The 24,548-nt window shown below is 35.1% G+C and overlaps 1 protein-coding gene across 1 annotated transcript; it reads right to left on the bottom strand.

The window, feature by feature from the left end:
• Window positions 1-936: 936 nt before the first annotated feature.
• Window positions 937-23,115, bottom strand: LOC149777546 (uncharacterized). The gene is made up of 3 exons (XM_089940760.1): window positions 23,052-23,115; window positions 12,312-12,480; window positions 937-3,807 (listed from the first exon to the last, which is right to left on the bottom strand). The coding sequence occupies exons 2-3, from the start codon at window positions 12,448-12,450 to the stop codon at window positions 1,031-1,033; spliced, it is 2,916 nt and encodes a 971-aa protein (XP_089796886.1). The 5' UTR covers window positions 12,451-12,480; window positions 23,052-23,115; the 3' UTR covers window positions 937-1,030.
• Window positions 23,116-24,548: the final 1,433 nt, after the last annotated feature.

Here is a 24,548-nt window from a genome sequence, read left to right as displayed (position 1 = left end):
TATTCTTTCTTAACTATTTACCTACTAATACCCTCAAGATCCAAATCATAGTCGCTCACTCAGTCTACACTTATAACCTTGCATTCAATTATATGCTCTTCTAAAGATTGTTTTAAGGAGTGTTTGTGGGGGGATGACACTCTTGTCCTCTGATTTTAGGTGAGGCATGATAAAACCAAGGTATTTTCAATTTTACTTTTGCTACACAAATTGGGATATACAAAGTAAAATAATAAATAAATTGCTGCTTTTAGCAAGAAATCTGCAGATCGCTGTGTTCTAACTGAGCTTGTGGTATATGAAGAAAAAAAGTCATTTGAACAAGAAAAGTCAGTGACCTTGACCTTCCTATTATGGCTGTGAATAAAACACCTCACGAGTACACCCATTAAGTTTCATGATTGTACAAGCAATGATCGGCTAGAGTGTCAGAAATAGAAGCTAATGCCAGAACTACTGATAATCACAAGAATGTTAAACTCTGAAGTCACTTTCAACAACGTTTGTAAGGGATGAGTAGTACTGAAGATAAATGCATCCATAAAGTTTAGTGATTGGACTTGAAAGTTTCAGAGAAATGACGTTGGATGCAAACAGGTAACACTGCAAATATGGAAACCAAAATAACAACCAATGTTCTACCTATACCTAGCCCAAGCTTTGTATGCAAGAATGATGTACATAAAGACTATACATATTAAATACAATATCAAGAAAATCTGAACTGAACATTACTTTAAGAGTCTCTAATGCTTAAAAATAAATGAATGACCAGCTGCTACATTAATAGTAAACATCGCTCTTTCGGACCATTCCAATGGCAGTTTGCGTGTGTGTGTGTCTATATATATATATATATATATATATATATATATATATATATATATATACACACACACACACACACATACACTTTTGGGTCTTAAAGTTCAACTTAAAGCCCTGTAATAAATAAAATGTTCTACATAACAAATTTACAAATACTCTGTACTAAACAACAGGTAATAAAACTGAGTAAATCTAGTGTGCATCAGGAATCCGATATTGAGTTCAGTTCTATTTCAAGATTCGCAATTTTTGCCTCCACAACTGCATCTGGAAGAGCCATTCGTTTCCTAGTCTTTGGATCCCATCCATTTTTAATGGCCTTCTGTAGTCGCCGTCTTAATTTGAGCTGAGTTGGCTTTTCGAACGTAGCTACACGTTGGTACCTCTTTTTACTGAATAATTGTTTCTCTGATTTACTATTTATTGAATCTGACTGTTCAAAAATTGTCTCCCACATTTTTCCCTCTGGCTTCTTATAATTTTTGTTCCTGTAGAGCTCTTCAAGGCTGGTCTCTTGTAAATCTTTTCCTCTCTTTTTAGCAGTCCTTCCTGCAACTCCAGATGTATTTGCATTGCTAATGTCATTCAGAGCTGTACTAAACTCTCGAGTCTTCTTTCGACCTGTTCTACTGTTACTGATCTTTTCACTACGTGAACTCTCATTGCCTTCATTTACAAGAGAATCAGACTCGTGACCTCTAGCTTTTGTACTAAGAATTTCTGCCTCTTCCTCCTCAATCTGTGCCATTGTTGACCCCTGAAGCAATCTCATTACTGCCCTGTCTGCAGACCTCCTCCTTCCCTTGCCATTAATTTTATCAGAATGCTCAAGATAATTCATTTCAACATCAAGTAGAATGCTGTCACCATAATTTTCCTGCAAAAATATTAACTCTGACCGTCTCTTTCTCTTCCTAGCCACAGACTGGTTTGTATCCTTTGATGATGTAGCAGAATCCTCCATTGTTAAAAAATCCAGAACTCTTTCAGCCTCTTCATCATCCCTTTGTTCTGCAGTTTTGGCAGATTTTGACAGCATGTCTTTGCCACTATTATTTTCCTGTATACAACTTTCACAAGTTTCAGTTACGTTTTCATTTACATTCTCCTGTCCACTATGCTGTTCCTTGCATGATGTAGCCAATGACATAGAAATATTACTGTCAGTATTGAGCTGGGACTGAGTGCAGTCCTCTATATTTCCAGCTGCATGAGTATTTTCCAGAGACTTTTTCAGCTGGGTGAAACTGACTTCAACAGTGGCTTGTTCTAACGATTCTCTCCTAAAGGTTTGTTCCTCTGTGTTCTCTTCTTTTACTTGAAAAATCATTTCATTGTTTTGCTTTACGAAAACTTTACTTGTATGACTCAGTTCTTTAGGTGATTCACATCTATTAGCAATTTTTTTCACAATTTTATCATCAACTATGCCTGTGTCTAAACCAAGAACATCCCATGTTTCGTCAACTTCCTGATTAGTCACTTCACTTGAGTAAGTAAAAGCTACATCATCTGCAGAAGGCTCCTTGATGAAAACCGTCACTAGTGGATCCAACGTATAGTTCTCACGAGAATCAAAGCCCAGTCTGTCAAATTTACCCCCTCTATCACTAGTTTTATTACTCTGAATTTCATTTGCAATTGCACTCTCTTTTTCATTTGATTTGTCATCACTTAGTTTCATAGCCATTCTCTGATTCTCATCCAACTCTATATTATTAGAGATGTTTCTGTCTTTGTTTAGTTCCTCACTTACAGCTCTGAATGTGTCCAGAAAAGCTTTTGACACTGAGCTCTTCCTTTTGACAGGCTTTATCTTTGTTAATAATGAACCACTAGAGTCTTCAACCATGCTCTTTTGGTTTTCTACACTATGAAATGACGACAACTTCTGTGTTACAATGACTGATGTATTTAAGGACATTCCTGCAACAGCATCGGTAGGCTGTTGATTTTGCATTAAAAAACTCTTCTGGAAACCATCTCTTTCTGTCATCTCCATAACCAGTAAACTTTTTACATTTTCTGCAGAACTACTGTCAGCTTCCTTCAAGGCATTATCCCTTTCATGCAGGATTGGAGAGTTGCACATCTCATTCCCAGAGAATTCAGACTCGGATGTTTTATCACCCTGAGGGCTAATTCTAACCAGACTTGCCACTTTTCCTGCTAGTTTCCTACACAAAAACAGAAAACTAGAACCAAGAGAGTCATTTTTACTGTCATTATGGGACCGATCCATCCTGGTCTCTTCTCTGTCTTTACAATGAAGGGAAGATTCAAGCATTTGGGACTGGTTGGAGGATTCAAGAATTTGTGATAACTGTGAAACAGAGTGAGGACTTCCATCTCGCACTTTGGTGCTACCTTGATAGGAGTCAGCATGGTTATTCTGGCTTTCTTGCTGAAAGCATGGTGTGGTGGAGGGAGAGCGAGGGAAATCTGGTGACATAGACTGGTTACTTGTATCCAATGATCCAACAGAGCTGCTGGCTCTACTTTTTGGTGTGCTGGTTGAAATATCCAGGTTGGAATATGCTGTGTCAAGATCTATATTTGCTCCATCTTTGCTTTCTTCCAATTGATCCAATAAATCACATAAACCAGAACCAGCAACTTTGTAAATGTTTGAAACATTGAGGTCTTTTTCAGATGAAAACATAGAAACAGGTGTCTCAGGGTGTGCATCCTTCACAATTGTTTGGGCACATACACTGGACTCATGAATGGATTCCTGCACTGTCATGGGAGATAAAAAAGAGCTCTTAATAGAACAATTGGTGCATGTCTCTTCCTTCTCAACCGCACGAAGGTTTTCAATCTCAGATTCCAGAGAATCAGTTTTTAAGAAGTCTACAGAATGTGCAGGCACAACGCTGGAACGTCTACGCCGCAATTTCTTAACTGGGGTCAGGTAATTGGTCTCTGTCCACAGACTGCCATATTGTTCAAGCATGTCACCATCTTTCTCCTTGTCTCCTGAAAAAAATAAATCAAATATAATACAAAATATTTTTGACAATACTATTAGTTTAATTAGTACCTGTACAAGGTGTCATAAAAATAAAACACTGCATTGTTCCAGGATTAGAATTAAAGCCGAATTAGCCTAGCCAGAAGCAGCATTTTGCTGTTGGAGGTGGACAGGTGTGTGACTTTTTCTTTCGAAATTCATGGCATTTTTCTACCAGATTTTTCAGCAAACAGCAAAACCATAAACCAGGAAATAACTTTACTACTATTTCAAACCCTGAGTTCATACATGTGCACTATGTAAGCTTATTGGATTTGAGATATATAAAAAAGTCATCAAGTATTTATGCATCTAATCATCAGGCAGCACTTCCTCTATAAGCTTGTATACAGTATATGTATCACTATTTCCCTTACCACTTTAGTCGTCAGTGCCATATACTGTATATTTTGTGTCAGATTAAAACTGAAGAGACTGCTCTAGTGTTCTAGCGTTCGCATCAGATGCAGGAGGTCGTGGGTTCAATCCCGGGTTGAGTCATATCAAAGACTAATAAAAATGGTACTAACAGCTGCCTCGCTTGGCACTCAGCATTAAGAGGTAAGTGTTAGGACTGGTTGTCCTGGTGTCAGGATAACGTGACTGGGTGGGACATCATGTTACATGTCTGCGGCATGATGCCCCAGTGCTAGACATCACTATAAACTGACACTGCAGACATCGTAGCAATATGACTGAAAAATTGTTAAAGCTACGTTAAAAATCTAAATCACACACATATACACAATTCTAAATTCAAAAACTCTATACGACATTAAGTGAAATTTTTTTTTTCTGAATTATGTCCCTTGTGTACAATTAGATATGATTATTCTACTTTGCAAAAACAATGTAATTGGTAAAAGTAGAATCTAATAATATAAAAATAAGTTTACTAACTATTTAAAAATGAAATTGCAGTTGTAAATTAATTTTCTGTACAATATAATTAATTATTTATAAAATACTTCATAGCAAACGTTATGAACACCATATTTGTTATACATATTTTTATTATATAAACTGAGTTCTAATACCCTACTTAATAGCAGAACAAATTATATTAGTATATATATTTTATGTATTTATCTAATTTTGTTTTTATTTATTAATGTTATTTCTTTATTTTCTTCTTTACTTTCTCTTTTCTATTGATTTATTTTCTATACCTCTAATAAGTGTGCATTATACATAATATAAATGTTACTAAAACTGTTTATCTCTATTTATTAATAAATTTTTATATAGTTATCAGTAGAGATATATGTATCTTTAAGATCCAGTTTTATATATTTTTATGTGTTAAGATATCATTAATCTTTGCTGTATATGCACATATCCATATAAATTATTCGTTAAATTACGTTAAAACTGTAAACTATGACGTAATCTTGTTTATGTCATATTAATGACGTAAGCAAGATATTGAATTCAGTTTGAATTCAGTCTGATGAAGCATTAAAGCGAAACCGGTCACACATTCTACGTGTTGGTGTTGTTTATTTTATAATTTACACATATACACACACACACACACACAAAATTGAAGACTTCCCATTTCTTTTCCTAATGACAAGTGGCAATGTTATGTATTTGGTGGTATTGCACTATATCCAGAATCATGTTGTAATGATGCATGTTATAATGAGATAGTTATATTTAGAGAATCAAACTCTTTCAAGAATCCAAATTTTTCACAGTATTTAAAATAAAGCATCAGTATCTAAAATCAAGTAACAAATGTAAGTATGTATGTCATGATACAGAATTATCAAAATTGACTGATGCATCAATATACTGAGTCAGTGTCCAAAACCAATCATTCATATCGTAAGGTAAGTAATCAGATTATCTCTACTGTCGTTACCTGTCTCCTGATGTCAGGTTTCTGTTACTGAGAAGTGTTGGCTAAAGTACATGTAACACAAAGATTAATATTATATCATTAGCTATGAAAGCCGACATTTACAGGAAATGCTCTTTGATGATTACAACCGGTAATTGTGAAAATCATAACATGGTCAGCATAGGCTAAATATAGATTCTTTGGATTAACACACAGAGAAATTAACTTTGAACAAAACAGGGTACTAGACAAAGACCAAAAAAATCATGTGACAATACATATATCACTTCCTTTACAAAGAAGGCATATTGTCCACTCTACAAAAGTTTCATCCAAATAAAAAAATTGCATAGTTAGCAACATCCGAATAAATCATTACCAAACATTAACATATCATCACGTAAACAGAGACATATTACTTTAGAAGAAAGTCAGTTATTCTCGACAACATCTGGGGTGGGGATGCAGGACTTGCCAAACAATTTTATGTAGAAAAGAGATTCGAATAAAACAATTTTATGCTGAAAAGATTCGAATGAACAAAGTCGTAATCGATAAGGAGATTTTTCAGCAGCAGTGGGAAAATGGAGCAAATGGAAAGAGAATTATGTATGTACCAAGATTTAAATGATGTTTTTGAATGGTTTTGCAATGTGCATGACAACAATACCCGCTCGCATATCCCATTTACGTCAAGAATAAGAACTATTACTATACATTCAGTTGAAATAAGTCTATTCAGTAATTTTAGTTAACATACATTTTCTAATTTCAACTCGAGTGATTTGCATCTGAATTAGTCATTGACCAATTGTACCAAACACAGCTCATCTCTACAGTTTGAGAGCATTATGTGAGTGGAAAAAACTCTTCAAAGCTTTGCTACCTCTCTACAAGAAGGGAACATTCAGTGCACTATCTAGATTTGAAAACAAATTTGTTACAGGAGAGAAACTGTATGCTTAATCAAGCAAATATGGTGAGTACTTGCTCCATGACATTATCTATTTTTGATAACATACTTTTCACACTATTCTGATAAGTTTAAATAAAATGCTAATATTTAGACATGACTGACAGCTGAACAGACAGGAAAATAAGAGTATCAACTGTAAACAAGTAATCAAAACCACCATCCAAAATATACACTAGTTTTGTGGAGCTTTCTTGTTTGGAATTTTGATTAGTCAGCAAAACTGCATAGTCTAAAAAAACAACAATGGAATGAAGCAAATGTACATAATGAAAAAATAAAAACAATAAATTCTGGAACATTTATGAATTGTTTTCTCTGTTTATGAAGTTTAAGAAAATGTCATCCTTAACATTATTATTATTATGTGATAAATGGTGCTACATGTCATGTGACAGGAAACACGTGCTTATGATAATCACTGAAATTCAACATTTTTTTTTCCATTAAAGATGTTAGAGTGGAATTTACCTCAGTTTGTTAATTGAATTAGTTGCACACTGCTTCAAGATTATTGGAAGTTGGTTGTATGATGATCTTATTATCAACTTCTCAACCAAGAAATATTATGAACAAGTACACAACCAGGGCTAAGCAAATTTTTTTTTTAACCACTAGTCCAGGACAAGTGGTTTCAGAAAATTCACTAATCCCACCTTTCTCTTCACTAGTCCCACCTTACTCTTCACTGGTCCCAAAATGGTAATCACTTGCCAAGATTTGATGAGACATATGTACTTAATCCATAGGAAAAAAAAATAATATACAACAGAATTATTTCTTAAAAGAATTTAATTTTTCAAAAACATTGGTTGTTATACATTTGGCTTCTTCAGGTTCATGTATATATGTTTTAGCTGATGGATTTGAAAATATGTCCATGTATATTTCTGCCACCTGCACCAGCACTAAGCCAGCAGTTGATAGCTGTGTCTGGGTTAAAGTCATCAAGCTCTGGTCCATTTGCAGAAATATTCATTAGCATTTGTAAACTCTTTTGGTTTAAGGAATTCCTTAAAGAAGTCTTGTTATTGTTGTTGTTGTGGGGTTTAACGCCATCTTTCAGCACACGATAGGCTATGCATGGCAGCCAGTATTAATGGTGGAGGAAGAACCCGAGAAAACCCCGGGAAGAACCACCGACCCACGAGAAGCTACTGGCAAGCTTTCTCACATACCCACATTGGCCAAATCCTAGACTCGAACCCACATAGACAGAGGTGAGATGGCAGTGATCCGTAACGGAGAGCACTTTAGACCACTCGGCCACTCGGGGCCCCAAAGAAGTCTTGATTAAGATCATTGAACTAAATCTTCGTTCACACTCAGAAATAACTACTGCACACTCAGTATCCATCTTACGTTTTATCCCTCCATTTTCAAACAAATTTACCTTTGCTGAATCGCCATTATTACCTTCCTTGCGAAAATAATTTTGCAAACTCATTTTATCCACAGAGTAACTATCAGCCTGCTTGACAACTACTTCTAAAGTGATCATAACATCAATTTTCTCTTTAAATACGAACTGAAACAGCTCATTAATTAACGTAATTGTTTCGCTTCAAACACAATATCGCACGTGGAAGTTAATCATCTGCATAATCAATTATAAATTAAAGAATCATTACTGTCATTTAATCAGTTCATAAAGGAAACCAACAGTGATGTTGGTAAAGTACCTTTCATTAATTTAATTCCACTGACTCACTGGATTAAAATCATAGTGAGTTGCTCGTTATGATCTAGATTGAGTAAACTCGTTGCAACAAAACCACTTACAACACTGCTAATTGATTATACTGGCTTTCTTTTGTTTGATGTGTTTTGATTTGCCGATAATTTGGTCGCTTAGCCCAATATAAAGTCAAGCGGTAACAGGATTTAAATGTATACACGAAGAGGGGTAGAATCAAGAATTCAGTATGCCCAGAGGGCATGATTGGCCAAATAAAGGCAGATATATTGATTAAAGCGTTAAAATAAGGACTAGCCCGACCTTTTTAAAAAGCACTTGTCCCGGACTAGCGACTGGAAAATTTTACTTGTCCGACTTCAAAAATGACTAGTCCGGGACGTTGGGCTATGGGATTTGCTCAGCCCTGACAACTATTTCTGAACAATCCCAAGCTTAGCTTAGGATTAGGCAAGTGGGGGATAACAGGCAGTCCAGTCATAGCAACCACTGAACCAGTGCCATCAAAAAAGATAGTGTGATGGATTGTATATTTGAATAAAATAATAATGGAGCAATTTGAACCTCTAATGATTCTTTGGAGCAAAAAGAACAAAACAAAACAAACTTGCCCTGTTAATATTTTTTGCCCCACTTTTGGCACCTTAAATCTGCTTCCTTGCTGGACAAGGACATCCTGGATGAAACAATGGTAATGGTTATCAACACTAACCAGTTAAAAGGCAGATATGGTCTTGATTTGAATTAATGGAAATTCATTTTGGCTAGCAGATCATTAGGCCATTCAATGGAATCCTGTTTATTATCTTAAGTCATGACAACAAAAATGTTGTTTTTAATACACTTCTACAGTAAAGGATGTTCATTTCAAAATAGAATGATGTCTCACTTAACACCAGAGTGGAAACAAGATGAGCTAATCTGATGCAAGACTGCCACATTATTATAAATAGATGTTGCTTATTATGTAACTCAGTTGAGATAATGATCATGTACATTCGATGTTTTATTCAAATAGACAAGACAAAAAGCCTCCAATGTGGTAACAAGTGCAGCTAATCAGATGTAAGATCACCTGATACTGATGATGTAACTGTAAACTCAAAGTTTCATTAAAACTGGACTACACAAAAGGCCTAAAAAACTCAGCTAATCAGATCCCAGATCATCTGAGGTGTGTGTGTGTGTGTGATTTGGATTTTTTTAAGTAGCTTTAACAATTTTCCAGTCATATCACTCTGCAGTGTGTCAGTTTATAGTGAAGTCAAGCACTAGGGCACCATGTTGCAGAAAATTTAGTATCATCTCCAACCCAGTAACATTATTCTGACACCAGGCCAACCAATCCTAACATTAACCTCTTAATGCTGAGTGCCATGCCTGGCAGCTGCTAGTACCATTTTTTAAAAGTCTTTGGTTTGAACCCATGACCTCATGCATCCAAGGCAGATGCTCTAACTGCTTAAGTCACCTGAGCGGTTCGAGATACTTATGATATCAGTGGATATTCCAAGTTTCATTAAAACTGGACTAGACAAAAAACCTCAATAGTAACAAGCTCAGATAATCGGATGCAACATCCAGGGTTCCTGCCACAAATTTAGAAAATGATTTCAGACATTTTTCAGACTGAACAATGTGACAAGTTTATTGACCTAATGAAACTAACATACTTAAAATTGCAAGTGAAAGGTGCAGAGATTAAAAAATATAATTGACAAGATTTTATTTACCTTAGCAAAATCTTGCAATCTGTTGTATACAGTCCACAGTATTATATAAAACATTAAGAGTTCCAATACATGATGCTTTAGTCTTACGATTGGAAGGCCCTGACCAAGCTTTAAAGTCATCAGCTTCATCCACACAGGGTTATAAATGTAATTTCCAGGCATTCTTTAAAAATTACATATCAAGTCCACACAGGCACACAAATATATTGGTCCAAGAATCTCAAATCAAATAAAATCCAATGAAATTAAAATGACTACTCACTAACACAACACGAAATTTATAATGCATGAAATGGAAATAGTAGAATATAAATCCTCAATGAGTCAGCAAACACCAGTCAAAATGGTGTTGCCTTCTCACACCAATTTATCAGTTATAGGCACCTTGAGATGTGTTATACAGTAGCACCCAAAGAGCTCCAAAAGGAGCAGTCACATTTCTGGAAAAATGAAATTTAAGACTTTTTCCAGATTTTTTTGGTCATTTTTTTTCCCCAGACCTTTTCAAGGCCTGGAAAAGCAATTTTCAAATTTAAGACTTTGTCCAGAATTCCAGACCCATGCGGTAACCCTAAACATATAAATATATACTAGTTCATTCATACTAACATCATCCAAGATCATAATACAAATCTACATTCCTAGATTGATTAAAATGGGATAAAAAGATATGGCCTTCCAACTTGCTTGACCTATTAGGAGCAAGATCACCTCATTAACACAAGTGGATCTCAATGATACAAGCCCATATCAAAAGCTTGATCAAAACTGGATCAGAAATATTGCCTTTAGAATGGCAACATGTCATTGCTGATGGATGTACAACAGACACAATGAACACATGGCCATGCTGCAAGCTCACTCAGCCTTACAGTTCAGGTCAGCCAACTGTGACCTGCTTTTGCTCTTTGTAAGCAGTACCCTCAAGGATGAATATACCCATCATGTTTCACGATTTAAAAAAAGTGACTCACTATAACCTCCCTTTGCCAGTGATCAGCAGTATCATCCATAATGAATACACACATCATGTTTCAGGACAAAATACAACAGTGCCAGAGACTGAGTTGAATGCAACAGCAACACCAATGTTTGAAAAGTGATACATGTGTGTCATGCTATGCTATGCAAGCAAGACAAGAACTAAAGTGATTTTCCCTTTGCAATTAATAATATAAACAGTCTGTGTTGGCCTGACATTGATCAAATGGCTCAAAGTAGTCTACAAGCCAATGTAACACAAACTGGCCGGGTAATTTTTATCTAAAAGCATTTGTTGACCTTGTTGCTTTGGAACCAAAGTCATTTCCAGGGGGGCCTTTGAATACTCAACTGTGGTAAAGGATTGATACAATATGTCGTATGAAAACTCCCACAAATCTGCCAAGAAGTATTGGAGAAGAGTCAAAATTATAGAACTTGATACTAAAAAGCTGTTAAAGAATTTAAAATATTAGTCATGAAAAATATATATTCTGATAGAACATATTCTGCAGAATACTGCTTCAAAGTTCAGTCAATAATGATCCAGTGGTTATGAGACAAATACATTTTTTTTTAATTACCTAGCTACCATAGAAAAGAATGATGTAAAATCAAGAGGCATAATGGACACGGCCATATCATAAGTCAACACTGTTATATGCATGTTAAGTTTTATATAAGACCAAAATAATTTCAAAGTCTGAAAACTTTGCATTCATATCATAGTCCATGCTGGATTAAATTTTTCAGGTGAAGTGACTTCTCTTCCTGGTCAGAATTGGGTAAAGTGGTGGGAAAATGGGGAGAAATGAGGGTCAAGAGATCAAAATTAAAGCTGTTCATTTTAAACAACCATTTTACAAGACCTTTTGAGCTAAATAATCCAAGAACAAAAGAAAACTCACTGAACTTATAAAAATATTACTTTTCCACTACCTGATTCACCAAAAATGTTTTATGACTATTTTTGGCAATGGAATATAATCTTGAAAATAGGTTATTATTGAAAACAGGTGACAAGAATCCAGGTACAATTCTTCTCTTCCTACTTTTCCTATGAAATATGAAATAAACTTGTATGTATCTATGCTAGCAGCCAGTGATGAATCATTAAATGAAGACTCAGCAGGCCTAGTTCAAATTTTCAACCTACAAGTCCTTCCAGTATAATTAAATGTACTATTTAATATACACCTGTGTTTTGCCTTCAAATAAAAATTGACAAATATTGTAATTACCTGCATATTCTTTATTAACGCCTAAGAGAAAACTGCTGCAATCTTCATTAGAAGTTTCACCAAATACAAATGACTGTCTGCGAAGATTCCGCATGGAGCGCCTTCGTGCCTTCCTAACATTTGGTTCCAACTCATCCATCGCTGGTAAGGTGAATGATCATCCAAAAATCTACAATAGTAAAATAAATACTACAGGTAAAACCAGCTATAATGCAATTCATTATGATTCCACTTATTATGTGATAGCAGCATGGCTCTCATTTTTTAATTTAAGGTGACCTCTCTTTTTAGCATCCTAAATACATGCTCTCAGAAAAACAAATTATTTGTATCCCTAGCAGATTTTTAATCCCAGCACTGCATTTAATGTTGCCTTAACTTCACTGTGCACCGTTTCCACCATAATAGCATTTATACAATTAAAAAATGAAGTATATTTGATATCTGATGAAACTGCGAACAAAACAAACAATATAAGATCAAGAGGTTTAAAACTGACGACATTGAAATTTCAGTGCCCATTTTCTAATAGGAATTTTTTTCCAAACAATTTGTTAACATGATCCTTCTTATATCACAGTGTTATTGTTTGGACCCCTAGCATCACATTATAACAGGTTTTACCTGTACAACTATAGTTATGGGAAACACTGATAAATAAATGCAAGTGCCTGTACATGTACTTAATGATAACTAACAACCAAACTCTTCTCACTGTACTTCCTGCATATGCAAAACAAATGATACAGCCACAGACACTTGTTTCTGCCCCTGAAAAAATAAATCATTGACAATACCCACTACCCTTCTGCAATTGAACAATCATGCAGGTTGGAACCTGTTCCCTTGCTGATTCAAAGCTTTTTTTAATAAAAAAAGTTGCCTAGAGAAGTATAGGTGCCTTTTGACACCCACCCCCCCATCAAAAAAATTATAAATTGTATAAGAGCAAAAGTCTGAAAGAGTTTAAAGTTGCCATTCCAGGAGTTTATTAATGAAGCATATTGCAAATAGCTGATTATTGGATAGGAGAAATGTGATGTCTGACCCACAGGACTTACTATATTTCTCAGAAATTCAAGTAATAAGGTCAATGTCTTCAGGTTACCACATTACCTCTACAGAGAGTAAATAAAATTTCAAAGATTCAAAACAATCGTAAATATGTAAATATTTTTAAAAATCTGCAATTTTAAGTTTTCTGCAGTGGTTGATGATTCAGCATGTTATTAGTTATACTGCATTCATATCATAATCAATTTGGGCATCCATGCAGCATTTGCCATGAAAATCTCATATATACACCATGTTCTGCTGGAAATTATTTACTGCAAAAAATTGGCATCATTTACAATACATTCTTACATACAAAATTGGAGATAGATCATAAATAAACAAGGCAACTATCTCTTGAATGTAAATTATTGTCTTCTATTTACAATTCGTTTCTTGTTTAGTATCATCACAATACACCATACCATGGTATTTATACTAATAATATACATACATTTACAGAATACAGTGTACATGTATTTATAGTACATGTATAAGGGTTATATTGCAGGGATCATCCTGGGCTTCGCCAATGTCGCAAATTGCGATTTTTTTTCCTTACTGGCGACAAAAATATCCCATCTGGCGATTTTTTTGGCGACAGACTTTTTGGTTATTTAATTTGTACATACAATCATGGATTTGGACTGGATACATTAAAAGGGAGAACGAAAGGAAGCCACAAACTTGACTAAGCAATGCATTGAAATCAATCTGTTACACAAACGATCCTTTGTTCATATTGACAACCCCATCTTTACTGTGTATTGTTACATCATAACCTGCTATGCTGACATCTGGGCTGAGTACTGTATGCTGTGATACTGTCAGTCATGCTACCGAACTATACCTACAACTGACCGACTTCTGAAGACGCAAATAGAACAGATACAATTAATTGAATGGCTAATCCTTCTGTTGTTTTTGTTTTTTTTACATATACCAATATAATAGTTTTGCTGAACCTTCATAGAAAACTGATAACCTTTGAAGTACTGACTACTGTGTATAAATACAAAGCAAATGGAAAAAAATCTCAGTCACAATTATATCTGTCGCCAGTGCAGCATTTTACTCATTGATCTTTTCCTTTTGCCATCAATCGATGTTACGGCTGCAGAGACTTAAACTCCGCAACAAGAAATAGCACAAAAAAAACAGTTTTGCATAATTAATAATAATTATTTATTTCTCAAAATACAGGAGTGAAAGAATCCCTAAATTGGGTGTGAATTTATGCTTATATATACGGTCCAATATTGCCAGGTGTTGACTCCTGTAAGTTTCATTCGTGGGAATGGAGATCATATTTTGCTTGTCGAGAAAATTTATACAGCATTCAGTGATCATTCTTGGGAATTAGGAAGCAATTCACTACAAGCTTTGTGAAGCTAGCCATAAGGGGAGGGGGGCTGCTGAGAGACTACTGGTGTCACCTGTCAGCACTGTAGACTGTGAACGTGGATTCAGTTAGATGAACCTCATAAAAACTGACATCAGAAATAAACTCTGCATCTCATCTCTCGAGAATTTAATGAGAATCAGCATGTACAGGTGTGAAAAATTAGACTTTGAAACTGCATTCAACAAGTGGGCAGCCCTAAAATCGCGACGGATCTTCATGTAACACTGTGTAACATTTTGTTAATGCTTGTTGTAATTAGAGTATTAACTACCCATCTTTTGTAATTTTCATTGCCTGTTACATTAATAACCTAAATTAGCACTTGAAAAAATGTACACTACTTGATCTGGCGACACTTTTTGAAAATTGGCGACCAAATATTGAGGTTGGCGATTTTTTTGGCGACAGCTTTTTAAAAGCCAGGACCATCCCTGTATTGGTATATGTATTTTTAATTTTAAAAAAATGTTTCATCAACCAAGCATCATAACTAACAACTCCACTGCTTTAAGACCATTGTCTGATAATTGGGGATGCTGTCAGATCTATTGCCTTGAAAACAAACTAAAGTTTGTGCAGAACCACCAACAAAATCTTTGCCTGTTAGCAAGTGCAAGAGTAATAGACCTACACATGTATATGGTAGGCTGAGTTTTCTCTTTCCTTTCCCACACCAATTTGAATATTTGCTAACCCTATAGTAGTATGCACTCCAATGGTCATTATATAAAAAAAAAGCCAGTAAAGATATATTTAAAAAATGCACGGAACTTGGTTATTTTATTAATTTATCATTTCTAACCTAGCTATCAACAGGGGATCCATAACAATATCATCTTGTTTGCATTTCAAGCCAAATAGGAGTTTTTATGTGCAAACAATCAGCTTGTTCATTGTCAATTTCTAGTTCCAGGGAAAGACCATTTTGTGAAGGGGTGAGATCCTTGGACTGCAAATACATAAAGGTAAATACTGCATCATCTGCATTAAATATTTCCGATGTCCAGTTTTAATATTTCAAAAAAAAACAAACAAAACTAAAAACTTTAAAAGGCAAGTGATCTAATACTTATGGATAAAGGTAGAAATTGATGTAACTCTCAAAGCTATGGAATTATTTGGAGTGGAAATGATCCGGGAGTTTAAAAAAGATTGTTTCACTCATGTAGTTATGCAAACACCTTAGCGATCCAATATAACATCTTCCAGTTATGAACTACAAACTTTGAGGTATGCAACAGCTAAACTAGAATTCTGTCCCTAATAATTTGGAACAGCCTCTGATTTAAAAAATGTTAAATCCTTTTTAAAGACCCAGTCTTGAAGCTTATTGTGTAAATGCTCCATATGTAAAGAAAACTAAAGAAGTTGCTGCTGCTACCAACATAAGCTATGTATTTGCTTTTAGCTATTAATTATCCTAACTGGGCTCAAAATCATTATTAATCCATGGACCCTAAGGTTTGTGAGTTTGCCAAAAGATCACTAAAACCACTGCCAGCACTAATCCAGTAAGACAGTCACCATAATAACAATTAGCAAGTGGTATTGTGTCAGAAATATGGAATACGATTAATGGTCAACTGTAAATGAATACCAATTAACATCCAGCACATAAACACCCAGAGTGCAAATGGGTAAGTGTTAAACCACTCATCCAGTCAATCAGTGTGATTACTTTCAGCACAGTCTTCATGGACACTGAACAAACCAGATGTACAGTCCCCAAGCACTGATGTCGTTAATCATGATAATGAAAGGTATATGGTAGCAGGCTACTATAGATCAATCAGAAAAGGTTTTTTTCATGGACTCAACAAATAATCCAGAATTATACCAAACAATGTTTTACAATATTTGTATTAGTTTTGATTGAATGCCAAACTTGGTGAAAAGAATGATAAGTATCATGAATGAAATGAAGCTATCTAAACACTTTCTTCAATATCAGTATATTTTTTATTAATTTCTTTAAAGAAACATTTCATGGTAATCCAATTTTGGCATTCCTTGCATTCCACCCGTAGGTCAATGTAACTTGAAAATAGCGATCAATGAAAACTTCTGGTAAATGCTAACAGGTGACAACATAGAGAGAAATAAACACCAATTAAATGTAAAAGTCACTTCTAATCCTTTAATTCCGTTTCATTGTAAACATTATAATCGCAACATATTCTGTTCTATGAAAATATGAAAACAGTCAATTGACCGTCACATTGAAACCCATGAATACGTCTGTGAGAACCTAATTACATGCCAGCTTTGTTTTGATTAACAACTTGGGGAAGCGTTTGTTGCATTAAAAAATCAATTAAAAGAGACCTGTGTTGTTTTATCAATTTGAATTTGTCTTTTGTATCAAATCAAGCAAGGGAGGTACAAAGAAAAAATTCAAAGGCATGCAAATCTGAGCATAAGTTCTTGTGGTCACTACCGTTATCAAAATTCATTTTATTTGACCTACTGAAAATGGTTTCACATTTTTATATGGTGGCTGGAGACCCAAAGTGTTGACTATGTAAATATCATACAGTTGAGAAATCAGCAGGATTTTGCTCAGTGGCAGAGAAATCAAGGAGTTACACAAAAAAATAACTGATTTTTTTTCAAAATGTGAAGTTATATTTGTCAAGCATGTCACAAACGGCCAGTATTATCGTGTTCAAATTTATGTTGTTTTAAATTTGTAGACCCATTAAATTCATGTTGGCGATGATTAACCCTTGTGATTTTTCATTTTACTTCTACCACAATCAAATCAATCTATCTATTGTTCGACAATGTTTCTCGAAAAGAGTGTCAATCTTTTGTATTTAAAAAACCCGTCTAAGTTGTATCAAACAATAAAACTAGAATGTATCCAATTCAACACACAAATTAATGACATAGTACACAATGTGTGAAGTGGTACACGTGTTAAGTGAACGGAAACAATGTGAAATGTTTTTGATGATCTCAATATACTGTAATTTATCCTGAAATTAATGTTGCTCTATGAGGAAAAAAAACCACAAAGTACACCATTATGAAAAGATATTTATTCAGTTAATCTCAGCATGATTATAAATTGAGTATTCAACACTATAACCTGCCAACAAACCCACCCCCTTTTACCTTTACGGCAATCTCTTTTTATTAATTTTGGCTTTTTTCTATAGGTCCCTCGATAACTCGTGCCTCACTTATAATGTGGTCAATGCTTTTGGACCCCGATGTGCGCAAGTTATCAAGAGAGAGAAGTATTTCAGTGCTCAAAGAAAAACTTTTAGATAGACCCCAGGCTGGTAACTTATACTCACAAGCCCTGACAGAAATCCCACAAGTCCAGACTCCAACTTCCACATGCCCAAAATTTCCCCTTTTTAATGATGCTGCATAACGTTGCAATAGCTACAATTTAAATATAAATTCAGTTGGGTTCAAAGGGATTTGAAGGTAATGCAAGTGTCATTAATGTTCATAGCTATGCTGGCATGCTTCACAAAAACTCCACCAACCAAGAGTTCTGAAATTAATTTTTGTTGGGATTTGCTGATAGCTAACCTAAATAGACTAAAATAAATGAATTACACTTCAACTCTCTTCCGACAATGGAAATGATCATACTTTGCATTCTATATATGCAAAAAATCTGACTTCAAAGAAACGTTGCCACTGTTCACAAAGGCAATAATGTATAAATTTTGTTCTTGTACATGCATATAGCTTCTCCTTAATTTACCTATAATGGGTTCAGAGATCTCAGAAACGCTTAATTACACGTATTTGGATGCCAATTTTTGATCTGGGATGCAGAAAATCACTGAGGTGGGAGTCCTCCGTCTGCATGTAATAGGTGTGCGGCAAAATTCAAAGACTTGCCAGTCCTGCTTCAGCCACCTGCTTTGTGGAAAAATGTGTTGATCAATTAGCTGTGCTGATATTTACAATGACAGAATTCAGTGACTGAAAGACCCCTTGATACATACATGTTGCCATTTTATAAGAGTACATAAAAAAGAACATGATGCAGTAGCTGGGCAGTAAGTTCAAAGGCTCTGACTGGCAGCCAGGTGGGAAAATGCACTGATATTTACAGTGATTGAATTCAGAGGCAGAAAGACCCAGAGACGTACGTGTGGTCATTTATAAAAGTACATCAAATAAACAACATAGCTTTCATTATTGTGTTCATTTCCGAATGTACCGGAATAAGCAGTGCACGTGACCTCAGAATCAAGACATGTTGAGACTTGGACAAAATGCCATTCGTAAGTGGGTGACAAGTCGCCAGAAAACGTAAACTTCGCCTTCTTCTGTTAGGAAAGCGAAAACGACTTCTCCCTGATTATTTAAGTGGTACATTGACTGACCATACCATATGTTTTTTAAATGCCCCTCACCTTAGCCCGGTTAGTTCTAGTGTTGTACCGAAATGTATTCATCAAGGCTTCAGTAGCTAGGCCTAGTTTTTATATCAATTATGTTGACAAACAAACTCATGCCCATTCACAAGCATTATATTTTGATAGCTGATTGACCATTAACCCTTTTCCGAGTAAGGCAGCAACTATCAATTTCCTGCATGCTATCCTTTGATGATAAGACATACAAAATTGTGTTTTAAGATCAGAATAGGTGATCTGGATATATATTAACTGCCTCTTATACACTAGCTCGTCACAAAATTACTTTGAAACTATAAGTGAACCAATAGACCTAACGGGAAATAATGGCGGACTTCGCTAAGTCTGGGATGTACCAGTTTATTAGATCGTCTGTTTTCTTAAATCTTGGGCAAATATGTTCAGAAAAAAAATACAAAGCATTGAAACCAAAGCCTAGGTATTATTTATTTAAAATTTAACTTTAAAATGCAAATTATGTAGGTCAGAAACATATGGGACAATGCTATGTTGTGAAATTCGCAAGATGCGCTTTAAAGTCTAAGCTGTTTTGTGTCTTTACACGAATTTGCGAAAATACGGGAAAAGACCACAAATCAGATACTATTTCTTTGCCTAAAATTACTACAAGTAAGTATACAAATAAATAAACCATAAGTTTGTGATCTTGTCAATGGACTGTTGTAATGAAGCTATATTATAGTGAGTGATTACATTACGAAAACCTCTCCATCTAAAAATAGATGCACTGACGTCTGTGTTGATTCTGTAGGAAAGAAGGGACTGCAACTTTTGATGGTGGGACTCCTACTTTTACCAAAATGGGAGTCCTGGACTCCTAGTTTTAAAATCCTATAGAGATCTCTAGGGTTGTTCCACTTCTTGGTCCTACCTATGCAAATTAGCACAATGGGCTCACCCACTACAGACTTCAAACATATCTCACTAGCTATTGTCAACAAATTAATATATGAAATGGTGGTTCATACCTGGCCTCTTTAATATCCACTATTTAAACTGCTAAAGGGATTGTTTTACATCAACTCCAATCATTACTGTTTAACTGTTTATGCATGGTACATGTAATGGGCATATACTGAAAGTGGTGGGTGTTTTTTTTTTTGAAAAGCATTGAAAATGTTTTTTCTCAAAACATTACCATGTCATGGGGTTTGGCAGTACAAAATCCTAATTTTAGCAGGACATGCCATGCTTCAATCCAATTAAAATCTGTGATTGTGCCATGTTATGGCAAGTATGTCAACTTCTTGAATATACATTTACATATTTCATCAGCGCAATCAACCTTTCCTCTGGCAAATAATTTTTTTTTTACATTCCTGATGGACACCTCACTTAGAATACAGGACAGGAATGATTTAAAAATTAATGGGACCATAGGCATTGGGATATCAGATTTTTTTTACCATTTTATTTTCTTGTGTAAGAATCTGATTTTTTTAAAAAAAAGACATCAGAATAAGTAAAGTCCGACTAAAGCAACACGACTTTAATTTGGGTAAAGTGTTGATATGTGCTGCCAGGTGTGTGCATTATTCAAGAAAACTTGGTCCCTTGTCAGTCAACTAGGCAACATGCTAAACAACGCTATTATTTAGGCAGTAAGATGTCAACATCAAAACATATATAACAGAGTTAGACATTTTACATTGTAGGACCAGGGCTGCCAAGTGTATGAGATATTTATGAAAATTTGGCCTCTTGTTCCCATCAGTCGACCAGGGAACAAGCTACACAATGCTGCTATTTAGGCAGTAAGACGTCGACCCCAAAATATAAATATCAGGGCACATGTATTACACATTATAGGACTAAAAATAATCAGGCTATAGTAAAAGACATACAGGTCACAAGTGTTCAACAGATTTTGTTCAGAATAAAATGGGTGTCAATTTTTTAAATCTGATTTTACATATCTTTAAATGGCAATTACTCATTTTATTTCAATCCTCATACTTCCATATTAATTTGGAAGGTCAATATTTAGCTCCCCAAGAATTGTGTATGTCAAAATCAAAAAGTGGACATTTATGAATGAGATCAACCTAAAGGTTAGTCCTACAATGTAAGACATGTTATTTTTGTTTTAGTGCTATGTCTTACTACTCAATAATGGGCTTGTATAGCGTGTTCCGATGTCGGTTGACATCAGGACAAGTAGTCAAAGTTTTAGGAATATCTCACACACTTGGCAGCCCATATCAACTCTTCCATAAATTAATCTGTAATTAATATAGTTTCTGTGCTGTTTTTATCATCATAGAATCAAAATCTGAAGCTTGCAAATGGATGCATTTTTATGTTCCGCTGACACATTTTAATTTGTTGAAATGCGACAGTAGTCGAGGTATGCAGAAGTATGTTCAAGTAGGTTCATGTGGGGGAATATGTTTCTTGAACTAAATGAAACACTGCTTATAGCTCCAATATGCGTAATATATTTTTATTCATTTCGTTAAAGAATAATATTTCAACTTAACCTGATTTTGTCAATTCTGGCTTTCCGCTGCTTTCCAGCCAAGTGAAATGTAGGCCAACGAAACTTGAAAACAGGTACATTTCTTTTGAGAGAATTTGAATTTATTAGAGAAAAGACATCAGAGTAAGTAAAGTCTAAGACATTATGACTTTACTTAATAGAAAAGCGTCGTCATTTTAGTTGCCAGTTGTGTGAGATATTCCTGGAAATTTTATTTTCATTATGATGTTAGTTGACATCAAAACACGCTACACAGTGCCATTGTTAAGCTTTAAAAGCCTGACACCCAAAATATAACTATCAGTATCAAGTTCTTACATGTTGGACTTGACTTTACTATATTCCTACAATGTAAGACATAGCAGGTGTTGCTTTTGTTTTAGTCACTATTGATATGTTTTACTACCCAAATAACGGCTTTGTACAGCGTGTTCTGATGTCGGTTGACATTGGATTGAGTAGTCAAAGTTTCAGGAATATCTCACACACTTGGCAGCCTATATAGACACTCTTCCACTAATTTATGTGCAATTAATATACTTAATGTGCTGTCTTTATCCTTGTGGAATGAAAATATGACACAAGCAAATGGACGTATTTTTATGTTCCGTTGACATACATTTCGATTTGTAGCAATGCGACGGTAGCTGAGGTATGCCAAAGTATGTTTAAGTAGGTTCATGTGGGGGACATGTTTCTTGAATGAAACGAAAGGCTGCTTACAGTTCCAATAGGCATAATATATTTTTATTTGTTTCGCTAAAGAATATTTCAACTTAACCCGATTTCAGCATTCCTGGCTTTCATCGCTTTCCAGCCAACTGAAATGTAGGCCAACGAAAATTGAAAACAGGTCCTTTTTTTTTTTGAGAATTTGAATTTATTAGAGAAAAAACATCAGGGTAAGTAAGGTCTGACAAAAACATTATAACTTTACTTTGTAGAAAATTTGACTTTCGTTACACTGTTAGTCGACATCAAAACACGCTACACAGTACCGTTAGTTAGGCTGTAAGACCCATCACACAAACCACCCCCCCGAACAAAAATATCGGGTGAGGTCTTACGTTGTTGTATTGGACTTTACTATTATATAAATGATCAATGACTGAATTAAATTACCAAATTTTTACGCATTTTTTGTTTTATCCTTCTGGATTTTCATCTTTTTTTACTCTTAAGGTGAGGGGGTACAAACTGCTATAGTTCTATAGCCTGACGAATATTACACACATTCGTACCTTTAGGTTGGATTGTACCGGTATTAATATTGATGGTAACTTGTCTCGCTACGTAAAACGATATACATAGGCACCGATTACCTAGAACGTTAAAATTACGGTAAAACTAAAGACAGTTTTAAACAAATACGCAAATGGAATTTTAAGGATAACCTGAATTGATGTTTTTTTGTCAAATGAACTTGATTTAGATGCCACCACATTGATCACGGACTACAAGTTTAATGTTTGAAAAATGGAGGCAAAACAAACCAATCAGAATGAAGTATGAAGTCAAAGTACACTGGATACTTGTTTTTAATCGTACATAACAAAGAGCATCTTAGAAACTATGATATTGACATACTAATTTTAATATAGACGCAGGATCGGAACATTTTAGATGACATCAAGAAATCTCGATGAACTCTTTCCTAAGACAAGTTAGCATATTTTAAGACGATACATTTTTCTTCTTCTATTTTGCAATTTTATAGAAAAATACCACATACAGTTTATTGCAAATGTTGTTCCCTGATATGTAATATGACAAAATATCACCTAACAAGTAGTTTCAAGTAGTGTGGATATACGTGTCCAAACCTTTTATACCCAACAATTTTATTATTTTTACCCTGTTCATTTCAAGTCGTGAGCTCGTCTTATCTCGATCAGGTAGGAACAGTGTTCAAATTTGAACAACTTAATTTTGATTGGATGTAGTGGCCTGCCGCCGCATCCAATGAAATTCACGGACCCGAAGGACAGAAATATCTACTCGATACACTAAGGTGTAGATAGGGCTATCATATCGAACTTTGGCTGGCGAAGATGGCCCTAGTACCTCCATATCTGTATCTTTTTTATCGTAGTGTTCAAGATGTTGTGCTTTGCCTGTTGGGTTATTTCTGTTTCTGATTCAGTATTTGGTGCGGTGGTATCTGAATCATCTCCTATGTTCAGTTTCTGTGAGGTTTAGTGATCGGATAGATGGGAGTCGGGAACTACGCTCACCGCCAGGACCAGGACCAGGTCATCATTGGAATTTGATTCCTCGACTGTAATTAGTTATGTACTTTCCTCTTAACTATTGTAGCTTGGGTGCATCTAGGCCGATAAATCAGCCCATCACCCGTGATTATTTTGATTGGATGACGATATATCGTCCATCATTATCAATGCAGATTTGGGGGATTAATTGATCGGACTAGGGCACATCGCCTCGTTCAGTCTAGGCTGAGGCTTGCGATTCTGCTTTGTCCTTAGTTAGATTCTTCAAGGACATAATACGGTTACTTCTTTTCTCTACTAGTTTAATCTGTTTCTTCATATTCAGTGCCTTCTTCTTTTGATTGCTTTTTCTTTTTTCCTCCCTTCTTGTTTTCCTCACTTGTCTTCTTTAAATCGTAGCTATCCCATTCAAGGGAGTTGTGTAGAGAGACATCAGTCTCGTTTTCCACCACTAACCAATATTGTGAGTCGGCACTGGATCCTTGGGCACATTTTCAGGGTGTGGTTGTACAAAGTTGTCTATCTAGGTTCCCCATCCCCTATTATGTTTTCATTTTAAGGTTTCTAAGGTTCTTAATTGTTATGCGTTTGCTCCTTGTCATCCATGGGTTATGGAATATCCTGGAGCTTCTTATTAATCGCTTCGTCCATTTTATCTAT

Source organism: Sinohyriopsis cumingii, chromosome 18 (assembly GCF_028554795.1).
Source record: "Sinohyriopsis cumingii isolate HCF-2022 chromosome 18, ASM2855479v2, whole genome shotgun sequence".
NCBI classification, from domain to species: Eukaryota; Metazoa; Mollusca; class Bivalvia; order Unionida; family Unionidae; genus Sinohyriopsis; species Sinohyriopsis cumingii.
This window is presented reverse-complemented; position numbering and strand designations above follow the sequence as displayed.

Bases quoted from the DNA above. Each gene is read 5' to 3' on its own strand.
- LOC149777546 (XM_089940760.1), bottom strand. From the start codon at position 12,450: ATGGATGAGTTGGAACCAAATGTTAGGAAGGCACGAAGGCGCTCCATG. The intron at 3,808-12,311 runs GTAATTACAATA...TATTTTTTTCAG, and splicing joins CGTTAATAAAGAATATGCAG to GAGACAAGGAGAAAGATGGT.